We start from the raw sequence: 24,133 nt of genomic DNA, 5'->3' as shown, positions 1-24,133 counted from the left end.
ATGATAACATCTTTCGACTTTAGATCTGTGGTACAGGGGCTGATTCTGCCGAAATTGGATTATTGTAATTCACTGCACCTCGGCCTGACACAAGTAGAGAACAAGGCCCTGCAGTTGTTCATGAACTCGGCGGCAGATTAAGTGTGGACACACCTAGAATGGCTCACATCGTGCCAGTCAGGGCAGGATTAATTCGTCGAGGGCCCCTAGGCACACAAGTACACTGGGCCCCCCTGCCCCGCCCCACCCTACCATGCGCTCAGGCGGAAACAGGAAGCTGCGTCAGAGGGAAGCTTTGGGCCAGCAGCACCGCTTGCACAGTTACAGTTCCCGTTGCCTTTCTTACCCGTGTTGCTTGCTTGTCTTACTTTCTGTCGATGGGGGGGGGGGGGCCCGTGTTGATGATTGGGGGGGGGCGCGTTGTTGATCGATGCTGGAGGGGTTCATTGCCGTTTGGAAAAAAACAATGTTCATGCCCTCCTTCATCGGGCCCACCTGACCATTTTGGGCCCTAGGCACGTGCCTACTTGGCCTATTGGTTAATCCTGCCCTGGCGCCAGTCCTGAAGCAACTCCGCTGGTTACCAATTAAACAAAGAGTATGTACAATACAAAGTTATAACCTTTATCCACCTGCGTGATTTGGTGCCCTATGGGAGATCTATAGACCTGGTAGAAGGCTGAGATCAGAGGGAGCTATGAGCTTAGCTGTGATTAAGGGAAAAAAAAGTGTACGGTACGTTGCTTCAAAATCAAAAATGTTTAGTATTGCTGGGGTACATCTATGGAATAATTTAGCTGGACATCTAAGATTATGTACGAGTTGTACTAATTTTAAGAAGCTCTTATTGACACAACTTTTTGTTGAGGCCTATTTACAATCAGACTAATTTCATTCTTTTTTTTTTTTTTTTTGTAAATCATTTTTTATTGGTAAAGAAAATGCATTTGACAGAACAGCAGCAAAACAACAAGAAAGAGGGTTAGTCGCTGGATCATGCTTTGTTGTATGATATTCTGGTGTTCTTCTTTTTCTAATTTCATTCTGACTGCCTTGATATATTGTCACCATAGAAGATGAGATTTTGAGAATGTTTGTCTTTTGTCTTATGGCTAATTTTATGTGTGTTTGCTGTTGGAAACCGCTTAGATATAAAGCGGTCTATAAATATTGTAAATAAATAAATCTAATCTAATCTAAAACTTACCCACTGTTTTATGAAACGGCAATAGCAGTTTCTAGTGCGGGAAGCTGCGCTGAACGGCCCGCGCTGCTCCCGACGCTCATAGGAACTCAATGAGTGTCGGGAGCAGCGTGGCCCATTCAGCGCGGCTCCCCCGCGCTAGAAACTGCTATCGCCATTTCGTAAAAGGAGGCCTTAGATTTATATACCGGGTCATCACCTGAAAGGAGCTCGACTCGGGTTAACAAAGATGTGAAGCAAAGAAACGAAAACGCAAATTCAAACATAAACCAAGCTAAAAGAAGGATACCGATGAAGAGGGGCTATTTTGATAACCTAGATTGGCGGTCCAAATATTGTTGAAATAGTGATGTTTTCATAGATTTGCGAAATAGTTGAAAAGGTTTTTGTATTGTTCTAATAAAGAAAGGAATACCATTCCAAATTTCAGTTAATTTGAAGGAAAAAGAATGACTCAACTTCCTAGGCAGTGTGCCTAAGGATTCAACGCCTACCGGCACCTAAGATCGCTTCGATGCGCTAGGCTTGATTCTATAAATGGCGCCTAGCAGTTGATTGACCACTGCGCTGAACGATACCTAGGAGTTAGGCGTTTATAGAATCAGGCCCTTAGTGACCAGGGAGAATTCAGATTCCCTCTTAAAGAAACGTCCAGATGTGCAGTAGGACTTGTTTTTACACCTGCCTCTCTCACTCTTCCCCCCCCTCTCCCTCTCTTATACACACATTAGTTAATCAGTCACTTTCTCCTTTACATACACAGAGTACATTTGGGCACACACCCAAATGATTTTATTTCCTGTTGATGGCCCAGCTTTTCCTCTCTTTATTTCTGGAATTCCGGTGACTGTTGCCCTAGCGGAAAACTGTTTTCATATTTCATACCCAAAAGCTGCTACACAAAACTGATATTATACCAGCGATGCACCTTAAAATATCAAAACAGGTCATTAGTGTGGTGTTTGGGTTTTTTTTTTTAATTTCTCTGATCTAAAAGGACTTTGGGCTGCTATCCATGATGCATATAGACTCCTTTGGCTCCAGGCAGGGGCAAAGTAGTTTTGATAATGTTGAATATATCTGTGCCTTTTATATGTGTGAAAAGGGTATTGCAGCCATGTGTGACTTTCAGGGAAACATCCAATTTTAATCAAGTGTGCAGGCATGTGTGTGGGTATAGGTGTATCTGTGGGTGTAATAGAACTGTGTGTATATACAAGGGGGTGCTGAAAAAAATCTCAGGCCAACCAAATTCCTAAATTCTGAGCGTTATTTTGCCACTGTAGCTGAAAGAGTGCTATCTTATTTTGTTAAGTGACAATTTGCAGAAACAAAATTCTGTGTTTTGACATAATTTCAGATCATTGATTGAAGCGTATCCACGTCATTCTCTTCTCGGTTGGGCTGAGAACTTTTCAGCATCCCCCTGTAGTGTGATGGACTTTCAGTCTCTGTTAACCAGAGCTGAGATTGTGATATTATAATGCCTCATTCCACCAATAAGAGCTAATCTCATCAGTGATGTCACAATGGCTTGATTATCCTATACTTGGCTCATTTCTATTACAAACGAGGGGGTGCTGAAAATTTCTCAGTCCAACCAACCAACTTCTAGATTTTGACCGTAATTTTGCCACTGTAGCTGAAAAGAGTGTTATCTTATTTCGTTAAGTGCCAGTTTGCAGAAACGATTACCATACAGGAGCCACCAGTAGCCAAAAGGGCTATTGGAGTGGTAGACAGGTGGGTATAGTAGGTTTGGGGGGGAGTTTTGGAGGACTCAAAATAAATTAGAAGGGGTTATGGTGAGATGCACATCTGGCATCCTTTATGTGAAGTTCACAGCAGTGCCCTCTAAGGTGCCCTATTGTTCTGTTGACATGACAGTGTGGCCAGTCCATTACAATGCTTTGGATGTTTTGAACTAGGACATTTTTGTGGTTAAAAATGGTGACCAAAGTTGGCCATCCTGGAACTGAAACGTCTAGTGGTTTTTGCCAGTTTTGAAAATAGCCATATCTCTGTCTCCATCTTCAGACGTCTTGTGGGAAATGTCCAAAGTCGGACTGAGACAACCTATTGAAAAAGCCCCTCCACGTGAACATGGGGGGTCACTCAAATGTTTTCATAAGGGTAAAGAAGGCCTTTTAAAAATGTGTTTGTCTCTTTGCTCTGATTGTCACACAGTGCCAGTTGTCAATAATATCTCTCTGCACAGCCAATATCATTAGAGAAGCTCAGGAAGCAGAAGTCATTATAATGCACAATATAATTTAATAGCAGTGGTAATAGAAAGCTGATGCCTAAAATAACATAGAAAATGAATTTGCTGATGAGGAAATAGAATTTACCAGATGGCTTCAGATCATTGTAAATAGGCTGAGCTAGTCCAGTGCATACTAGGACTTGTAGTTGTAATTTGCCTAAAATAGGCTGCCCAGGATGACTTCGAAGCCATCTGGAAAACCCTGTCAAAAAAGCCAAATGCCATTCAGGTGATATTCAGACAGCAGCGATCAGCATTTTTTAAAACACAGACTGTAGACGAATAAATTAGTCCCAGCTATTCAGTGCCGGGCCATGTGCCCCTTCTGACAGGAAGTCATCAGAGGGATGCAGCAGCACTGGAGTGCAAGCCTGTGGAGAAAGACCTTACATCAATGCCACTACAGTGGTCCCAGGGAGGTGGAAGGTGGCCGTGGCGGTGGGTCCAATGGTAAGAAGAACAGGTGCATAGCTGCATGAGGGCTCTGACAACCATAGCACCATCCCTGATAACAGACTCCGGAAGAGGTTCCAGTTTTCTACCACTCTCTGGGTGAAGAAGAACTTCCTTACGTTTGTACGGAATCTATCCCCAGAAACATAGTTTGGCATTGATCCTGACAGGTCTTGGAGCAGGTTGGCAGAATTGGCCCACCCCACACAACTCTATTAAATCTTTCCAACAGCACTGGCTAGAAATCATTGCAAATATTTTAAAAAGGCAAATAGTTAGGAAAACAAGTTCTAACTAACATGAACAGTAAGGAATGGGTGAATGAAAGAACTGGGTCATATGAAAACCAGTAAGACTAGCAGCCTCAAGATCTTTACGGGGGGAAAAGATTTTCAGTTCCTTTTAATATTTAGGTGCACATTCCAACATATATAATTTAAATCACACAGAGTTTGCCAACACACAAACATAACAAAGCAGAAATCAAATACATCATAAGCAGGAAGCTAGTCAGCAGATAATCTACGAGGAAGGTGCTGAAAAGTTCTCAGCCCAACCAACTAACTTCCTAAATTCTGAGCGTTATTTTACCACTGTAGCTGAAAAGAATGTTATCTTATTTTATTAAGTGGCAATTTGCAGAAACAAAATTCTGTTTTTGCTATTATTTCAGATAATTGATTGAACCAAATCCACGTCATTCGCTTCTTGGTTGGGCTGAGAACTTTTCAGCAACCCCTGTAGTGTTATGACTTTCAATCTCTTAACCAGAGCTGAGATTGTGATGTCATAATGCCTCATTCCACCAATAAGAGCCAACTTCATCAGTGATGTCACAATGGCTTGATTGCCCTATACTTGGCTCATTACAAATGAGGGGGTGCTGAAAAGTTCTCAGCCTAACCAACCAACTTCCTAAATTCTGAGTGTTATTTTGCCACTGTAACTGAAAAGAGTGTCATCTTATATTGTTAAGTGCCAATTTGCAGAAACAAAATTCTCTGTTTTGACATTGTTTCAGAATCATATCCACGACATTCTCTTCTTGGCTGGGCTGATAACTTTTCAGCACCCCATTCATAGACAGCATGAGCAGTTTTAAAACAAAGTGTTTTCAAACATTTTTAAAAATCCTTCATATCAGTCAACATCCTCATTTCAGTAGGCAACGGGTTTCAGAACCTTGCACTTGCAACTGAGCAGGCATCATTTCTAACCTAAGATCATTTGGCCGGGATCAGCTCAAGGGGTTTTGACCCCTGAGCCAACTTCTGTGAGAGGAAAGAACACGCTCTCACTTCTGTGAAGGATGAGTCAGCGAGGCAGGCTTTTGGCACCTGTTCACTTCAGTGCCCTGAGCCAGTGTCTCACCTGGCTCATGTGTTGGATCAGCCTTGCATTTGACATATTGGAAAGAGCAATTTTCAAACAGATTCAGATCCTGTAAGCAAAGATTTCTAAGTTTCATTGAGCCTTTTATCCTTTCATTTTGTTGGTTCATTTAACATATATTTAATAAATAAAAATGTAATGCACATTAAAACTTTTTAATGCATATTGATTGACGTAACCTAAGTTAATGTGCATTAAATCAATTTAGCTTGCACTGAAATTTTTAAGGTATGCTTACGAAACAAATGTGCACTAATGAATGCTCTTCCCTATCAGATAAAGTTCAGCCAAGGATACTGTGGGATGAGTAACGTGGCTGGTTCATTTTTCAGGAATCGGTAGAGGACATATGTTGTGCCATATTTGAATGGAGATCCAAACCAGAATGAGGCAACTTTAGGGCAACCAGTATAACATCAGATGTAGAGAAAATGCTGGAAGCAATTATAAAAAGGAGAAGGTGGTACCATTGAAGGAGAAGAGAATGGCAAAGAAGAACGGACAAGGGGCTCAGGAGGAGTAAGCCCTTTCTGACCAGGATTACTGCATTGCTTGAAAATGTTAGCCACAACCCTGATATGGGAAAACACAATTGATATGGTTTATCTGGCTTTTGCAAGTGATTCCGCATGATGGGATGATATTCAAATTAAGAAAGACTGGGTGTAAGATAACATTTGCAGTGGGGTAGAAATGAGCAGATGTGAAGACTACAGAGATTTCTAATTAATGATTCGTATTCTAATTGCATAAAGGTGGTACTGTGGGGTTCCAGATGGGTCTGTGCTGTTTGCATATTTATCAGTGCCCTACAGCAGTGGTTCCCAACCCTGTCCTGGAGGACCACCAGGCCAGTCAGGTGTTCAGGCTAGCCCTAATGAATATTCATGAGAGAGATCTACATATAGTGGAGGTGCCAGGCATGCAGATCTGCCCCATGCATATTCACTAGGGCTATCTTGAAAACCCAACTGGCCTGGTGGTCCTCCAGGACAGGGTTGGGAACCACCACCAGGCCAATTGGGTTTTCAGGCTAGCCCTTATGAATATGCATGAAGCAAATTTGCATGCCTATCACTTCCATCATATGCAAATCTCTCTCATGCATATTCATTAGGGCTAGCCTGAAAACCCGATTGGCCTGGTGTTCCTCCAGGACAGGATTGGGAATCACTGCTCTACAGGACAGGGTAAACCACAGGTCTGCAAGTTTTGTAAATTGTAGCAACTGTCATGTGGTAAATACACAGCCAGACTCAAAAATGTTATAAAGGAACAAGGAGTACTTTAAGTTTAATTTTGAGATGGTTATTTATTTATTTATTTACATAGGGCTCCTTTTACTAAATGGTGGTAGAGGTTTCTACCACGGGCCAGTGTGGTAAATGCTCCGATGCTCATAGGAATTCTACTGCTGTTTAGTAAAATCCAGTGATCTTTAATATTACCGTCCCTGTCTCAAAAGAATGTCTAGAGCAGTACAGGGAGCGATATGCACATGGATCACCAAAACATGCAGGTGTAATATATTTTGGATGGGACATTACTTCAGTATAGAAGGTACCAATCTTCACATAGCAAATATGCCCATAAATAATTAGAATATTGCATGAATAATTCAAAAAAACGCAGTCAGCTGCATAATGCCAGACGTGAAAGCTTTGAGCTGCCCACTTTTTTTTTTTTAGTTATTCATTCAGGTCTTGTAGGGATGGGACACGGCAAACACACACACGCAGGCTAAGAGTCAGGTGGAGGCGCTGCCGTGGCAAGCTCTGAGCTCCTTTTATTATGCTTCTATGCTAATGACATCATAGTATCTCCCTCGATTACATGTCTAATGATTGGTGGATACAAAGTCACATGCATTTACATCGTGTCACCCTCAACTCAGCACTTCAGTTTAAGATACTCTGATTTTTTAAGTAGTGAATGATAAGAGTCTGACAGTGTTGAGTTCACAACTTCAGTTTTACCAGCCGCAGTGAGATTTGTGTTCTGCAAATCAGATGAGGCTGGAATTTCCATCAGTGAATGTTGTGAGATTAGCTCGGATTCGGCAGTCCATGATAACTGTTCAAGGTTGTTTTGTTGTGGAATTTGTTACCTATTGAGATCAAGCAGGAAGGGTGTAAAGAAATTTTTATTTGAGTAAGATTATTTATAAACATTTTTATTTAGTTTAGTCATTATTTTATGAGTCTGTTGTGATATTGAAGAGAGAATGTTTGTTTTAGTTTTATTATTATTATTTTTTTCAATTAATTTTTGTGTTTTGTGGGATAATATAATAGCATTTAATTGGATATATTATTTTGGATTTTATTATGTATGTTTTTTATAACCCGCACAGAATTATAGGATGTTGCGGGATATATGTTTTTAAAATAACTAACTAACTAAGGAGTCCTTTTATTAAGGTGCGCTAACCGATTTAGCACGCTCTAAAGATTAGCGCGTGCTAAATGCTAAAATGCCCATAGGAATATAATGGATGTCTTAGCATTTAGTGCATACTAATCTTTAGAGCGTGCTAAATCGGTTAGCGCACCTTAATAAAAAGACCCCTAACTAACACATGGTCCTGTGATAACTTACTTTGGTTTCCATGTAGGATATACAAGACTGAGCACTTATAAGAGAATATGGAAATATATATATATATTTTTAATCATTTAATATAATAAAGAATTCAAGTTTTTTAAAATATATATCAGAAGTAAAAAGTTAAAATAGTTGGTAATAATCTAGTTAGTAGAAACAAAAGGGCACCATGTCTCACCGAAGCAGCATAGAAAAAAGCATACATATTTTGAATTTTCACATTTGTAGGGTTTGCTTGTACTATTTTCAGACTGTATGGCTTGCTTGTAGGTAGTTCTTCACCCCCTCCTCTCCCTCCCTCTAATAGGATGAACGGACACTTGTCAAGTGTACCTATAATGCTCTACAATAAGGCACACCTAGGATTCACACTCATTTATGCCTACGACATAGCATTTCCTGGCGCGTTCTCACATTTATGCCTCATTCTGTGAACTCTTCTGCACACGAGTTAGTCACTTTCTCAAACAACCGATCGGATGGGATTTTAGCAGGTCTCCTTGAACCTCATTTGCATGCAAAGTTCTTTACGCATCGTGTGCCATTTTGAAATAGGAACATTTACCGGCACTACAGCGACCCACAGGATTTTAACGTGGACCTTAGAGCATCGGGGCCCTAGAGAGAGATCTTCTAGGCCAGTGTATCGCAAACTGTGTGCCACGGCAGATTCCAGGTGTGCCCTGACGAGACGCCGGTAAAGAGGAGACGCCGGCGCCAGCTGCTTACAGGACGTGCCTTTCGCCGCGAGAGGCACGTCCAGTAGGCAGTCGGCCATCACCGACGACTCTCCTTTTCTCCCCACACCTCCCCTCCTCCTGGATCCCCCACTGGCGAAGTGACAGGTTCAGGATGGTGGCCGGAGGGCCTCCGCGGATGTCGCATTGACTTCTGCTCACTTTGGGATGCCTTCCAACCGGGGCACTGGGTTTAGTGTGCCGCCGGGCTGAAAGGTTCTAAGCAGTCAGAAGAGAGCTGGGCTTGGTGGACCTCTGCCGTTCTTTCAAGGCAGCCATGTGGCTCTGGGCTCTCTCTCTCTCTCTTCTAAAATAATAAAATGCTGAAAAGCGCTGAAGCCAGCACTAGAAGTCTGCTTGTGTTATTTTCTTTTCTCCCTTGTGGTTCACCATAGTATTGAAGAAAGAGCTGGGTCTGATAGGTTTGCTTCTGCAGCCAGTGGAAAGGCAGGCGTGTCAGCTAGCCCTGCTGGAGAATGTGATATGTTTGTGTGTGTGTGAGTGAGTGAGTGAGAGAGAGAGGAGGGATCTTGCTGTTCTTACTCATTCCCTCTCCCCATTCATTCAGCCAGACCAGATCCAGCCTTCAGGGGGCTCTTCCAGAGAACAGTACAGTCAACTCAAGGCAAAGGGTAGAAAGCAAAGCAAGAAACTCCCCCCCACCTCACCACCCAGAAAACAAAAAAAAAAAAACCCAACAAAAAACCCTAACTCCCCTGCCAACAAGAAAAAGTTACTGCCTCTCCACAGCAGCTTTTGTAGTCCGGGATCTGGTGGAACCCTTTTCCTAATTTGGGATTTGTTTTAGGGAGAGGGGAAGAAAGCAAGCAACCGCTTTGAGGCGAGTCTTTGCTAAAGTATAACGTGTGACGGAAATCCTATTTGCTCGGGAGACATGTCAGACCCCACGGTCAATGCTCACTTGGAGGGAATAATCTCGGACTTTGAAGGTGGGTGCAGCTTTTTATTGTTTGCTTTCAGAGAGCAACTCACTAAGGGGGGTGTCTTATAGGAAGGTGAGCTATTTTTCGCCTCGGTGAACCATGCCTTAAATGCCAGAGGAGAGGAGCGGTGCATTATGATCTGTAGGAGCTGAAGTTGCGGATTTCCATTTTCTGTCCTGTTTCTTTTGCCCAACCATCTCTCCACCTATTCTACATACTTTAAAGGGAAAGAAAGCAGGACCGCCCTAAATGTATACTTTAAACTAAACTTTGCAGGATGCAGTGCTGGTGAGGGGAGGGTTGGGTTTTTTTTTTTTTGCCCACATGAACTTTTCGGTTCTCAGCTTTCTTCCTGTTTATTTAGTTAGAGGCAGCTCTGTTGGCCTGTCTATTTAGTTACAGATTGAGCTGAGATGGATTTTGACCTGCAGGCACAGAGGGAAAAAAAAACAAAACAGCAGTAACAGACAGGAAGAAAAAACATTCTAAAAATGACAGAAATCTAAAAAAGGGAGTGAAAGGCTGATTAGTAAGTAAGGGACCCGGCCCTTGGCTGTAAGTGCACATGGGACCCTTCCAATGCTTCGTTTGAGTTAGTTTTTATTTTTGATTGAAAATACAGAGATAAAAAAATAAAAAGCAACTCTCCCCTTAAAAAAGTGATACCTTTTTGTTGGATTAAAATGCATTTCTGGACTAGTTTTGGGACTTACAGCCTCTCAGGTTGAAAGGAAATGACTAAAGGGATAGTTTAAGGTCGTTATATTTGGACCATTTTGAATTAGGGAATTATGATCCAAGTGCTATCTCTCTATGAATACCAGTCGCTCCTAGGTGGAGGGGTAAGAAACCTATATTACCTATTGTTTAAAATAATATTTCTTTTTAATTGACCTGGAAAGTAGGTTTTTGCTTCATTATTGTATTATGGTTCGTAATGCATTTGAAAAAAAAATTTCAATTAAAAAAAAAAAAAGAATATGCAGAAATAAAAAGCAACTCCCCCTCCCCCTTCTTAAACAAGGTGATACAATGCATTTTCTGGACTTGCTTTTGAGAGTTACAGCTTCTCAGGTTGAAAGGAAATGAGTAAAGATGAAATTTGATCAGGGTGAATTTGGGAAGCGTTAGGAATGGAACTGGAGCGAGCATTGCGAACATCACTATTCTTCCTTCTGAGTTTATATTCTGGTGCAAACGTCCCCATTTACAGCCAGTATGAACCGGTTTAAAGTTTTCTTCTTCCTAAACCTCCCATTGTTCCTAGATCTGGCAGTTCTGTAGTGAGAGTGTTGATTGTGGGCTTAAGTGTCAAGATGAACATTGGTTTTCTGAGAATTTACCTGCCCTGTCCCTTTGGGGTAGAATTTACATAATTATGCAGTCAAGACAGTGCATGAAGATAGGCCCTGTATTATTATTTTAAAACCGACTAATGAGTGAAATCAATGACTATTTTTAAGCCCATTCCCATAAAAAAAAAATAAAAAAATTTGTGCATTTGGAAAACGAGTTGGATTGGTATAAACAGGCCCATATAATTAAGTCATTAACGTCAAAGTGCATTCTTATAATAAGAACAAAGCATGTGGTCGCCTTACAGGAAACACATTCTAACTGTAAATTATAGAGGAGCTCCTGCTGTACCATCTCAATTTCTAGTTCTAGCAGAGTAGAAGTTTAGGCTGCATAATGGAGATAATTAGCTGGTTTTCCTGCTGAACCTTGTCTTTTTTTTTATGGTGGTCTGGACTTTTGCAACGTGTCCTTAAGTTGTCTTTGACGTTAGAAGCTGTTCTGTGGATCTCAATTTGCACATTTTTCCAAAAGAAAACAAGGGGTGAGATGAATCCTCAGCCCTGGGTTTGTAAAACCCCTATCTCAGCAGCCTTTGGAGCCTTGAAATCCAATTGGAATACATGACTGGAAAGCTTGGAATACTCTGGGAAAAGGAAGTTGATACTAAAATACAGCCAATCAACAAAGTCCCAGTGACTGGCGTCTTGATGGTCATCAGTGGGAGAAGCTCTTTCAATTGGACTTTAAGAGTGTTTGGGAGGAGCTCGAGAGTTCAATAGAAACTGTCCTTGTTGGCTATGAAAGTAGCATTCAAGGCCATAAAGGAGTTATTAAGTTGGTTGTTGGTTATATTTTTTTCTCTGCTGGAAGACAGGACAAGAAGTGTGTGGTGCAGTGGTTAGAGCTACAGCCTCGGCACCCTGAGGTTGTGGGTTCCAATCCCATGCTACTCCCTGTGACCCTGGGCAAGTCACTTAATCCCCCATTGCCCCAGGTACATGATCTCCCCTTTTTTAAGGATTTCCAGTTCATTTCAATTTTTCCGTAAATCTTTAAAAACTACTCTATTTGCCAAACATTTTGAAAACTAATTCTTTTGAAATTTTGCTTATTATCTTCTATTTATCATTTGTAAATCATTCCCTGTTTTTGTAATTGCTGTAAACCGAGTCAAGCCTTCTTAGAATGATGACTCAGTATACAAAGTTAAGCTTTAGTTCAGCTTTAGTTTAGTACATTAGATACCCTTAGCCCTTATTCCAGTCCACGAGCCTTAAGATCCACAAACCAAAGTTTGCTGACTATTCCCCCAATTAAGGAGCTCTTCTACACTCGTAATATGATTTTTTTTCCGCTACAGCACCTACACTCTGGAATTCTCTCCCACCTGTCATTCGATCTGAAGAATCCCTCGACAAATTTAAGAGTAGAGAATGACACGGTGACAAAATTCATCACCGTTCCCGTCCCCACGGATAACTGCAGTAAACCATCTTCATGTCATTCTTTAAGGAGAGAGGGAAGAATCAGAGTATGAATAGCCACAACCACTGACCCACAAGCTTTGCTTTGAAGAATGCTGGTGTAGAAGGACTGAGGTTGAAACAGACACTACAGAATGACAGTCTCTGGTATCCAGAGCAGATATTGTGATGTCATAATGCCTCATTCCACCAGTGCCTAAGAGCCAATCACATCAGTGATGTCACAATGGCTTCATTATCCTTGGCTCACATAAGAATGAGAGTATGAATGGCCACAACCACTGACCCGCAAGCTTTGCTTTGAAGAATGCTGGTGTAGAAGGATCGAGGTTGAAATAGACACTAGAAAATGACATGGGATTATTTCCCGCGGTTATCCGCGGGGACGGGAACGGTGATGAATTTTGTCACCGTGTCATTCTCTATTTAAGAGCACACTCAAAACATTCTTATTCCAGGACGCATATCTAATCTGAGCTAAGAACACTCCTACCTCCCCCTCCCCAGATCAATGATGAAAGGGAACTGCTTTTAAGAAGCGACTCCCCTCCTTTTGTTCCCTTTTCCCGTCCTTTTAAATTTTTTTGACTTCGATGTATTGCGTCAAACCTGTCTAAGTCTTGTCAGTCAATTATGTAATATTTAGGAAATGACCTTTTCTTTTTTAGAACCATGGGGGTCTTTTACTAAGGTGCGCTACCTGATTTAGCACATGCTAAATGCTAATGCGTCCATTGTATATAATGGATGCGTTAGCATTTAGCACGCACTAATATTTAGCGTGTGCTAAATCGGCAAGTGCACTTTAGTAAAAGGATCCCTATATTTTAATTTTAATACTGTAATTAACTTTGTAATTTTACTCTGTAAACCAACCAGATACTTGCTGATTGTCGGTATATCAAATATAGAATAAACTTGGACAGGCAGGGAAAAATGTTTGATTACCTGAATAACATAACATAACTTTATTCTTCTATACCGCCACAATCAGACGATTTCTAGAGAGCTGGACGATCAGCAAAATACAAATAGCAAAAGTACAACATATTTCTTAAGAATAGTCAGAGTAAAATTATTATAATTAGTAAAACTTCCATTTAGGAAATGAATCTATCAAACAATACGATCTTAATTTCTTTCCGAAATGCACCATAGGTCAACCTGGCTCCATTGATGTACGGTAATTACCTAACCAGGACTGCTGTTTACTTGCTTGAAACATAAGTCCTATCCAAAAAGGATCTGTATCTACAACCGATGATCTTTGGATAGGCAAATAAATTACAATTTCTGGTTATCCTTGTAGGGCTGTATGGCACGAAATGAGACAAAAGATAGGTAGGGACTACTCCCCAAACCAACTTGAAGCAAATGCAGGAGAATTTAAATATTACTTGTGCCTCCATCAGCAACCAGTGCAACAGTCTATAGTAGGGACTAACATGATCGCTTTTCTTCATCCCAAATATCAGATGGACAGTCGTGTTCTGTACTCTTCTCAATTTTCTCAAATTTTTTTTTAGATACACCCAAATAAACGATATTGCAGTAGTCCAATATAGCTAGAACCAATGACTGTACATGTAATCTAAAAGATAGAGGATCAAAATATTTTTTAATGGTCTTTAATTCCCATAGTGCAAAAAAGCACTTCTTCACCACTTAGGTTATAAGTGGTATATAAATACTAGAAATAAATAAAATAGAGTAGATTTAAGTTGCACAATGAAAATAAATTTGTGGGTGTAACTTTTATTTAGCTACTAGAATAAGTTTAACTAAGGAGAGTGTGAAATCTCTGGGGGTGGGTAATTTAAAGATCTTTCAACCTTTAAATACATCGAGAAAGCTTTTTATAAAATTGTGTCACCATATATACACATAAGAACATAAGAATAGCCATACTGGGTCAGACCAATGGTCCATCAAGCTCAGTAGCCCATTCTCACGGTGGCCAATCCAGGTCATTAGAACCTGGCCAAAACCCAAGGAGTAGCAATATTCCATGCTACCGATCCAGGGCAAGTAGTGGCTTCCCTCATGTCTTTCTCAATAGCAGACTATGGACTTTTCCTCCAGGAACTTGTCCAAACCTTTCTTAAAACCAGCTACGCTATCCACTCTTACTGGCAATGTGTTCCATAGCTTAACTATTCTCTGAGTGAAAAAAATTTCCTCCTATTGGTTTTAAAAGTATTTCCCTGTAACTTCATCGAGTATCCCCTAGTCTTTGTAATTTTTGACGGAATGAAAAATCGATCCACTTGTACCCGTTTTATTCCACTCAGGATTTTGTAGACTTCAATCATATCTCCCCTCAGCCGTCTCTTTTCCAATCTGAAGAGCCCTAACCGTTTTAGTCTTTCCTCATATGAGAGGAGTTCCATCCCCTTTACCATCTTGGTCACTCTTCTTTGAACCTTTTCTAGCGCCACTATTTAGGCTGAAAAAAATCATGCATTATCACACAAACCACCTGTAAATCTTCCTGAAAATGGAATTTGGGTGAGGAGGATGCAGAGCTATGTGGTACAGGTACAAGACCCTTTATCTGAAATCCTTGGAACCAGGCATATTTCGGTTTTTGGAATTTTTCAGATTTTTGAATGGTAGTGTTTAAGTCAGATAAAGACAGACCATAAGACCATAAAATTGCCACCAAACCTTTTGGCCAGCTGTTGCACCGATAACCCGTGATCAAGCATCTTCAATACCTTATCTTTATGTGCTATTGACAGAGATAAACACTAGAGAATGACATGGGGAAAAAATCTGTCCCCGTCACTGCCCCATCACCGGACCACCGTCCCCTTCACCGCCCCATCCCCAAACCCACTGTCCCCTTCAATGCCCCATCCCCACAGCATCCACCCTTCCCTCTTGCCACCTCACCGTCCTTCAGCAGCCTGAGAATCTCCCTCCCCATACCTTCGCGGCGTAAAGAAACTTAAGGGAGGGAAGGCTCACAGTCACCGATCGCATGCGCGGCTCCTTCCCTCCCTCCGACCAAATCTATCTCCCTCCCTTCCCCTTACCTTTGCGGCGCTTTAGAAAATAAATTGATGCTAGCGAAGCCTGCCTGTGCTGCCCTGCAGTCGCGTGTGTGTGTGGGCGGACTTCTCCTCTGACAATTGTCATTTTATAAACACAAATAAAACAGAGCAAGGTTCAACAAACCCCTGTCTCCCCTCCCTTTCACAAATATCCCCTTCACTATTGTGAAAACTGAACAAATTACTACAGAATGCTACATAGAAAAATCAAGCTAACAGAATACTTTAGTCACACATGGCAAGAATAATGTTAGGGGACTGCAACTAGGGCAACTGCCTCCTGGTCAGAGAGAGAGCCCTAAGCCAGCTGGAAGCTAAAGAAGCACAGCCTGGACTTTGCAGTCCCCAGTTATGTCTAATACCAGCTCTAGCAGGATACATATTTCAAATCTGAAATATTCTAATCACAAAATATAAAATAAATTTATTTTTTTCTTTTTGTTGTCTGGTAATTTTATTCTTCAAATCACATTGGTTTCAGGCTTTGGTTTTAGGTTCCTTCTGTTTTCATCGTGGCATGGCTGGCTCCTGAAGGTAAAATAGGCGCAAGAGGAGCTGGGAGAAGATGCCAAGTCTGACACGGGCGCAATTTTTTTTTACCACAGGAGTAAGACTTTTCACCGCTCCCACGGGGTGGTAAAAGGTCTTGTCCCCATTCCCGCGGGGCGGTAAAAAGTGTTGTCCCCATTCCTGCAGTAAACCAGTTGCAAATGTCTCCTCCATTCCTGCGGATTTACTGCGATGACCCATGGTTTACCATGGTAAATGGTCCCCATGTCATTCTCTAATAAACACTTCCCTTTCTGCTTCTCACGGCCAGCCTGAGTGGAATCTTCAGCTCTCTTTGCCATTTTTCTAGCCATCCGACTTAAATTGCGTGGAGAACAGGAGAAACAAATGCACTTGCGTTGGTTTCAGTGTGTGTCATGGTGGGGAAATTGATTACTTCTGGTTCATGTCAAATTTCTGGTTTTCAGCGCTTTTTGGTCTTAGAGACATTTGGAGCATCGAGATAAAGCTGTATATTTCTGCGTCTCGATGGCCACGAATTTGGACTTGGAGGATGAGATGTACAGCGTCAGCATCTATGAGACAAACATATTTTTTCTTATTACACAGACCTTTTTGGATCCCTGTTAGGTTACACAAGTTAGACAGTTCTAAGTCTGATAGATGCTGGCACTGTCATCTGGACATAGGGACACTGGATCATCTGTTGTTCTGTTGTCCTTTGATACTCAATTTTTGGAAGTCAATATGGGGACCGATTAATCTCATACTGGAATCAACAATCCCTTTGACGTACGAGGTAGTTATATGTGGAACATTGCTGCATATTAAACCCCCTATGGACTGATATAAATGTCGGCTTTTCTTAATTATGACTGGGGTAGCTATGCAGATGGTAACTCGAAACTGGAAAAATCATGAGCGTCTAAATTTTCCTTTTTGGTGGGCCAAAATGCTGACATATTGGGGCATAGTTGTTTGTTTAAACTGATTTGGGGGTCCGTTGACATCTTTTGTTACTTCACTGTAGTTATCTTTGGTTCTTGTTAGTTTCCACACACATCCAGGGGGGAGGGGGATACTTCTGTCTTAGTTGGGTCCTTTGGGAATATACATCCAGGGTGGGTGGAATTAAATTATTATTACATATTTGGTTTTCAGAACTTTGGATAAAAGAACTTGTACTTGTACATCTATATTTTATCAAATACATGAGTTCATGCCCAGCATACAAGCACAAATTGAGGCTGATTTAAGAGGTTAATTCTATAAAGTACCTGCTACTGGTAATACATACAAATTAGGATAATAGCATATGTATATGTGTGCATATATGCATCTAAAAACCAATATTTCACCTGTGCTATTCTGTAACTACGTGCCTTTCCTACATAACACTTATTTTATAGGTAGGCATATGTTATTTTTAGAATTTGGTCCTTTGTTCTTAAATCCCATGTTCCACAATGCCAGTGCCATGCTATTTCACTGGCAAAGTAATGTTATGGCAGAGTTCATGCTGATGAATGTATCATGTGAATGCATTTGCAGATATGTGGGTGGGTGCTGTCACGTGAGTGAAAACAGCCCTTTTTTTCTGCAATAGTCACTTAAGCATGCATCTTTTTATAGGATAAATGAGATCATTTGATTATATTGGGTATTGGCTGTTATTTTGTTATTGCTGAATTATTGTGTTCAATTTTTGCTCTGTAATAATCCACAGTGAACTGATAGGTGTGTCTGCAGAAGTATTGTGATATGCAATATAATAACCAAGAGCTTTTATTTTCAAATGCACATGCGTATGGACTGTAGTTCTAGCCAATAAGTACAGTATCATTAGTGAGTATCCTGCTCTCCCCCCCCCCCATCTCCCTTCCCAAGGGATGTGATTATTGTTCCCACTAGTTTCCCTGGAGAATCAAACCTGGTCTCCCACATGTGCTGTAACTGAGCCATTAGGGTAGCCCCATGCCTGTTAAAAAATTCTGTTTCTACATATTTGGGGTTTTATTATCCCCTTCTCACCCACGTCCATGGTAGTTAATCTTACTCCTTTGGAAATGTTTCTAATATTACGGTTGCGCGGCATCTGCCAAGAGTGTTATCTTGGGGTGGAATCAAGGAGTAGGCCCTTCCTCTATTCAGTTTGGGTCTCACAATTGTATGACTGGCGTAACTGCTACCTTGATGACTACCCAGAGATTAGGCATCTACGACCATAGCTTTCATCACCCTCCATGCTGAAGTGATTCAGTGGTTGGTTGGACTGTTTGCCATTTACTCACAGACAGTGGCGCAGTGAGGGTGGCGCCGCACTCTCGTCTCCACCCCTCCCCCGCCGCGTACGCACCCTCCTCCCCTTCCACGTACCTTTAGTTGTTCACTGTGCGAGTGGCAACGTCTCCCTCCGACGTCACTTCCTATATGCGGCACCCAGAAGTGACATCAGCGGGAGCCGATGCGGTCGCGAGGAGCACGTTGACGTTGTTGAAGAGAGTTCCAGACCAAAGGAGCGGTTACTGAAAAAATAAGGGTGCGACGAGTGCCGATTATCTTCAGAGATGGGACATTGAGGGTGTGCTGGGAGGCTGATCTTAAGGCTCTAGGGGGATCATAAGGGATCAAGTGTCATCACCAGGCTGCCCACTTCACTTGGGAGCCCTTTTGCCAATGGGCTTGCTTATTTATTCCATTTGTGCATCGCACATACCTATACAAACTCTAGGCGACATTACAGCGGAAGGGGTTAGAAGAGGGCAGGCAGGAGTGGAGAGGAGAGAAGCATGTAGAATATTTCATAAAAATTCCTAACTTTACAGATAAGCGCACCATCTATGTAAATGATACAACCCCCAGTGTTGAAACAACTGCACTGGTTACCTATGCAGCAGAGAGTTCAGTTTAAGATTCTCTCAATCATACAGCAAACCTTAGATCACGTTTCCCCAAGGGCACTAAAGGAGTTTTTAAAAAAAAATCTATCAACCCAGAAAATGTTTGAGATCTGAAAATAACATGAAGTTGAATTTGGAGGGTAAGATGTTAGTCTCTCATGTTAAGATTGGGGCAAAAATGCTGGGCCAAGCTTTGGAATGCGCTGCCTGGTATTCTGCAATTTTGTGATGGGAGACTGAATTTTGGGAAAATGTTGAAAACACAATTATTTGTTAATACCTTCATGTGCTAGTGGTATTTGCTGCTGAAGCCTTACCGTCCTGTAAATGTTTTTATGGGATTTGTCTTTCTGTCTTGTTGGATGAATTTGAAAAAAGGTTTTAATAACGCCACTGTTAATGTTTTATTGTGTTTCTTCTGTCGAAACATGTTTTACTATTTTTAATATGTATGCATGTAAGTTTGTAAACCATGTGGAGGGGCATAATCGAAAGGAACGTCTAAGTCCGTTTTCGTCTATGTCTCAAGTCGTCCACAGTAAAAAAAAACAGGTTAGGACACATTTTCGAAAAATACCTCCAAATTTTTTTTTTATTTTGAAGATCGTCTAAGTATACGTCCTACCGATCTGATCGTCCAAGTCGCTAAATTGTCCATCTTTTTTTTTTTGTATAAACTGTTAAGTCACAAAAGCAGAAAATACACGCATAACATAGGGATCTCAATTATTTTTTCCCAATACAAAATAAAAGGCAACCACCCAACAAGAGACCCTAGACAACAGTGAGAGTCCAGGCCTGTGTTCTGATAGCCTGGAGCCCTCCAGATCCAATCCGAAAAGCAACCCACCCACCCATCTGAACCCAAGCCACCCCAACCCCCAAAACCCCTCCCTCAACCCACTGGCAATACGGAGACTACTGGAGGAGTGGTTAGGGTGTTATTTGAGCGGAATGTGGGCCGACCTACCCTGTTTCCCCGATGGTAAGACACTGTCTTATTTTTTTTGGAAGGCCAAAATATGCTCTAGGGCTTATTTTCGGGGGGATGCCTTATTTACCCATGAAGAAGACTACAGTAAACAGTTATTGTTGAAAAAAAACAGAATTTTATTACGTTCGCGATAGGTACGTTCGCAATGCGTTCGTTGGAGGAAGAAAACGGTCGGCTGAAGAATCGGTCGGCCGAAAAATCGTACCGTGTATGGCCAGCTTTATCCATCATACCATATATTGTACCATTTAATGTCCCCAATGTTCTCCATCAGGGAAACACAGTAAAGAGATTATTCTGTAGTGCAGCATCAGAGGGGACTTGACAATGTGAAACCATTGTTTATATACCGTATGCATTTTAAACAGGCTTTATATACAGTAAGTGGTATTGCTCACAGCAAAAGAAACCTGTCTGCGTGTCTCACTTTTGGATGTTCTGGCCGTGAACAAACTCCTGCAGTCTCCGTTAGGGAGGGATGAGGGAAGCTGCCTGTGTTTCCTTGCGCTGAGTCACGTGCGCACGCTGCAGTCCTGTCACTTCCTCCTCTTCACTTCATGACGAGGCGCGGCACGCAGCCATGGAGGCAAATACGGTAGACGGAGGGACCACACGGAGTCACCCACCGTACCACCCGATTCGGGTAAGCGCAGGTATCGGTGGGTGGCTTATTTGCGGGGGGGTGCCTTATTTTACATTTTTTTCTAAAAAGGGGGGGGGTGTCTTATTTGATGGCCCTGCCTTATCATCGGGGAAACACGGTAGACTTAGTCGTCCTGCAAGGGATAATCGAATGTTTCACGAGACTTCATGAACGAAACTTATTCGTTGCGAGTTAGGTGATGTAAAAGCAGGTATAAGTGCCTAAAAGGTTTCCAAACCAGATAACATGCTTAGGCGAAACGGAACATGATTCTACAATGGGCATCTAAGTTTTATAGAATCGTCGCCAATGCCAACGCCTAACTTTAGGTGGACTTTGCAGAATCAGGGCCTAAATGCACATTAGGGCTTAACAGGCTTTAGTAAAAGGGCCCCTCAGTTCATTAAACTTCAAGGGCAACGTCAACTTATATATGAGAAAATCCCCCAATTTCTCTATTGGCTGAGAGAAATACAAGTTGCTCTCTGTTTGTCATGGGTTTGAAGGACACACAGCAACAGAGGAGCCACGAGATATTTTAGAAATACATGCAAAAATATAATTCAGTCTCATATTTTTTCATTTCCCTAAAAGCTTTCTGACAGCACAAGCAATAAAGCAGTCCTTGAAACATCAGCCTTCCTCTAACAGGCATTAGAGATTTCAGAAGGTTGGGCTGAGCTTGCAGTTCAATCCGTCCAACAATACGGCCAGAAAAAGCTACAGGTCGGTGAACTGCAGAAAGCAAAGAGCTGGCTCCAGAGCCGTGTAGCAGCGCTGAGTCATTTCTCTCAGCGAGGAAGGGGGAGGAGACGTGGAAGACCATTTCCAAACCTTTCTAACCCATTGCTCCAGAGGTCGGAGGACAGATATGTTTTGATTCGACCTCTTTGCCAATGTAGCTAAGACGCCATTGGTCCAGTTTATTGACTCGCATGCATTTTATTGTAGGTATGGCAAGAAACACTGGAAAAAGTGAGCTGTACGAGCTAGGAAACTGACATCAGGCATCCCTTTTGTTGGCTATTCATTTCTACCACCTCTACAGGATATTTTTTATGTTGTAAATGAAGTTATTTTATGAATTCAGATCAAAGAAGGGAACAAATGAGTGGGATGGTAGGGTGAACTTGGCTCTTTGCAAAAATCTAATCACCTCCCATTCTCCAGTATTCTGTCCCTCTCTATCCTCTTAGTCCCTCTCCTTTATCCTTCATTGTAGTTCCTTTCCTCTTAATTCTGTAAACCGTGCCGAGCTCTGCGTTTGTGGAGATGGCGCGGTATACAAACCTAAGGTTTAGTTTAGTTTAGTGAACGTCAAGTTTAGAATTTTGGAAAAGGATTATGATCTTGGACTATGGCAAACATCAATGTCCTGGATCATACATCATATTGAGTGGTGGGGGAGGGCTCAGGAGGCACTGAGAAGTGAATGTCTTTATTTATTTATTTTTTTAAAAACCAACCAACCCCAAAACAGTTAAGCATGAATAAATGAATTTCCTGCTATAAAGTAGAAAGAACTATGCGTATTAATCCACAATATTTATTTATTGAGATTAACTGCCTTATGAAGAGATGCACCCAAGGTGGTACCGTTTAATATAAAACAATTTTATTAACAGCATAACAATAGTAAAATGACCAATATAAACATAAATTTATATGGCCTCCAAACTTCCGTCCTACACCCTAAACCGAATGCTTCGCTTTCGAGAAGAAAAGTTATTATGCGCTCCCTTAGGACACGCCCTCCGCCTTGAGAATGTCTGAAAAAAAAAAGATCTTACTCGCCTTACCCTACCGCGCTTCTAGAACAAACCACCTAGCCACATAAGATCGTTAGAAGGTCTACTGAACTTCAGGATGGCGATAAAAATTCACCTTTTCCCCGACCCTCTATGAGAGTGCGCCACCCCAAATTCCCCAGACCTTCTGACAAAGAGCCCGACTCTCCACTGATTCGAGTCTCAAACGCTCGTAAGCCTCTTCCTAAGTCTGACCATGCCATGTTTTGTCAAACAATGTTCTACCACACACCGTCGCACTGCTCGTCTTCCTTGTCCTACGATACTTTACTATACACCATATTTACCATACTATGTTTGCCATACCATGTTGACCCTGCTACGTTACACACACACAGGAGATTCTACCTCCTCGGGGTAGAACAAAGAGAAGCAAAAGAAGTGACCTTGATGCTCAATCTTTTTCTTCATTCAAGACCCGACAAGTACGTGTTTCGGCCGTATGACCTGCCTCAGGGGTCTTATCAATGAGAAGCACTTACTGCCTCTTCTGTCAAACTTCAATAGCAATTTGTAGCGCGGTGAGCCATGCTGAATGGCCCGTGTTGCTCCCGACGCTCATAGAGTTTCTGTGAGTGTCGGGAGCAGCGCGGGCCATTCAGCACAGCTTTCTGCACTAAAAACGGCTAGTGCAGTTTGATAGAAGAGTCCCTTTGTTTTCAAATCTCTTCTAATCAGCTGGGCACATGAGCAATGCCGTTATCTCCATGGAAACCTAAAACCCTAGGACTTGCCATACCATGGGCCACTGAACCCTGATCTACCATACCTATCTACTACTACAAGGGTGCTCACACTTTTTCAGCTTGCGAGCTACTTTTAAAATGACCAAGTCAAAATGATCTATCAACAATAAAATGTAAAAAAAAACACAAAGCACACTGTACGCAGAGAAAATGTTAATTATCATTTATATTCCGGGGTTTTTTCAAAGAGGTCAAGGCAGATGACTCTATGCAATGTCACCTCAGTAATAACTACAAAAATAGACAAATATACCCCGCCTCCCTTTTTACTAAACCGCAATAGCAGTTTTTAGCACAGGGACTTGCGCTGAAAGCCCCGCGCTGTTCTCGTCACTCACAGGCTACCTGCGCTAAAAACCACTATTGCGGTTTAGTAAAAGGGGGGCCATAGTGCAAAATATAGACAGCAGATGTAAATTCTCAAAACGGACACATTTTGATCACTAAATTGAAAATAAAATCATTTTCCTACCTTTGTTGTCTGGTGCACTTTATTCTGACTTGCATCCTATATTTCTTCCCGTCTTTCAGCCTACTATATGCCTCCTCTCCTCCAGACCCCATTCCTTCCCCCAACTTTTTCTTTTTCTCTCTTTGCCCCCTCCACTTCTTTCTCCCTGCCCCACTTCTTTCTTTCTGTCTCCCCGCCCCCTTTCTTTATTTCTGTCTCCCCGCCCCCTTTCTTTCTTTCTCTCTCCCTGTCCCCCTTTCTTTCTGTTTCCCTTCTTTATTTCTATCTCCCTGTCCCCCCTTTCTTTCTTTCTTTCTGATTCCCATCTTTCTTTCTGTCTCCCTGCCCCCCTTTCTTTCTTACTCCCCCAAGCCACTGCCACTGCCATCAGAGAACAGGCCACCAAGCCACCACCACCCTAAGCTCTCGCTGCTTCCCAACGTAGAAGCATCGGGCCGACCAGCATTCCTTTCCCCAACGTTAATTCTGATGTCAGAGAGGAAGTTCTGGGCCAGCCAGGCAGCGATTGGCTTGCCCGGAACTTCCTCTCTGATGTCAGAATTGACATCGGGGAGAGGAAGGCTAATCGGCCCAGAGCTTCTGCATTCTGTTTACGGTGTCGGGATGCAGATAGAACGCGAA

The 24,133-nt window shown here is 42.0% G+C and overlaps 1 protein-coding gene across 4 annotated transcripts in view; it reads left to right on the top strand.

Annotated features, from left to right (window-relative positions):
* Positions 1–24,133, top strand: part of SEPTIN9 (septin 9) — a 463,475-nt gene that overhangs the window by 173,426 nt on the left and 265,916 nt on the right. Inside the window, exon 1 of one of the 4 annotated variants that reach the window (XM_033960624.1) lies at positions 9,367–9,606. The exons of the other annotated variants lie outside the window; for them this stretch is intronic. Within the exon in view, the coding sequence (XP_033816515.1) occupies positions 9,552–9,606 (55 nt within the window). The 5' untranslated portion in view covers positions 9,367–9,551. Of the gene's footprint in view, positions 1–9,366; positions 9,607–24,133 lie in introns of those variants that run through there. 4 annotated transcript variants of the gene reach the window in all.

This window comes from Geotrypetes seraphini, chromosome 10 (assembly GCF_902459505.1).
Source record: "Geotrypetes seraphini chromosome 10, aGeoSer1.1, whole genome shotgun sequence".
In the NCBI taxonomy this organism is placed as follows: domain Eukaryota; kingdom Metazoa; phylum Chordata; class Amphibia; order Gymnophiona; family Dermophiidae; genus Geotrypetes; species Geotrypetes seraphini.
The sequence above is the reverse complement of the archived record's forward strand: the minus strand, read 5'-3'. Positions and strand labels throughout refer to the sequence as shown.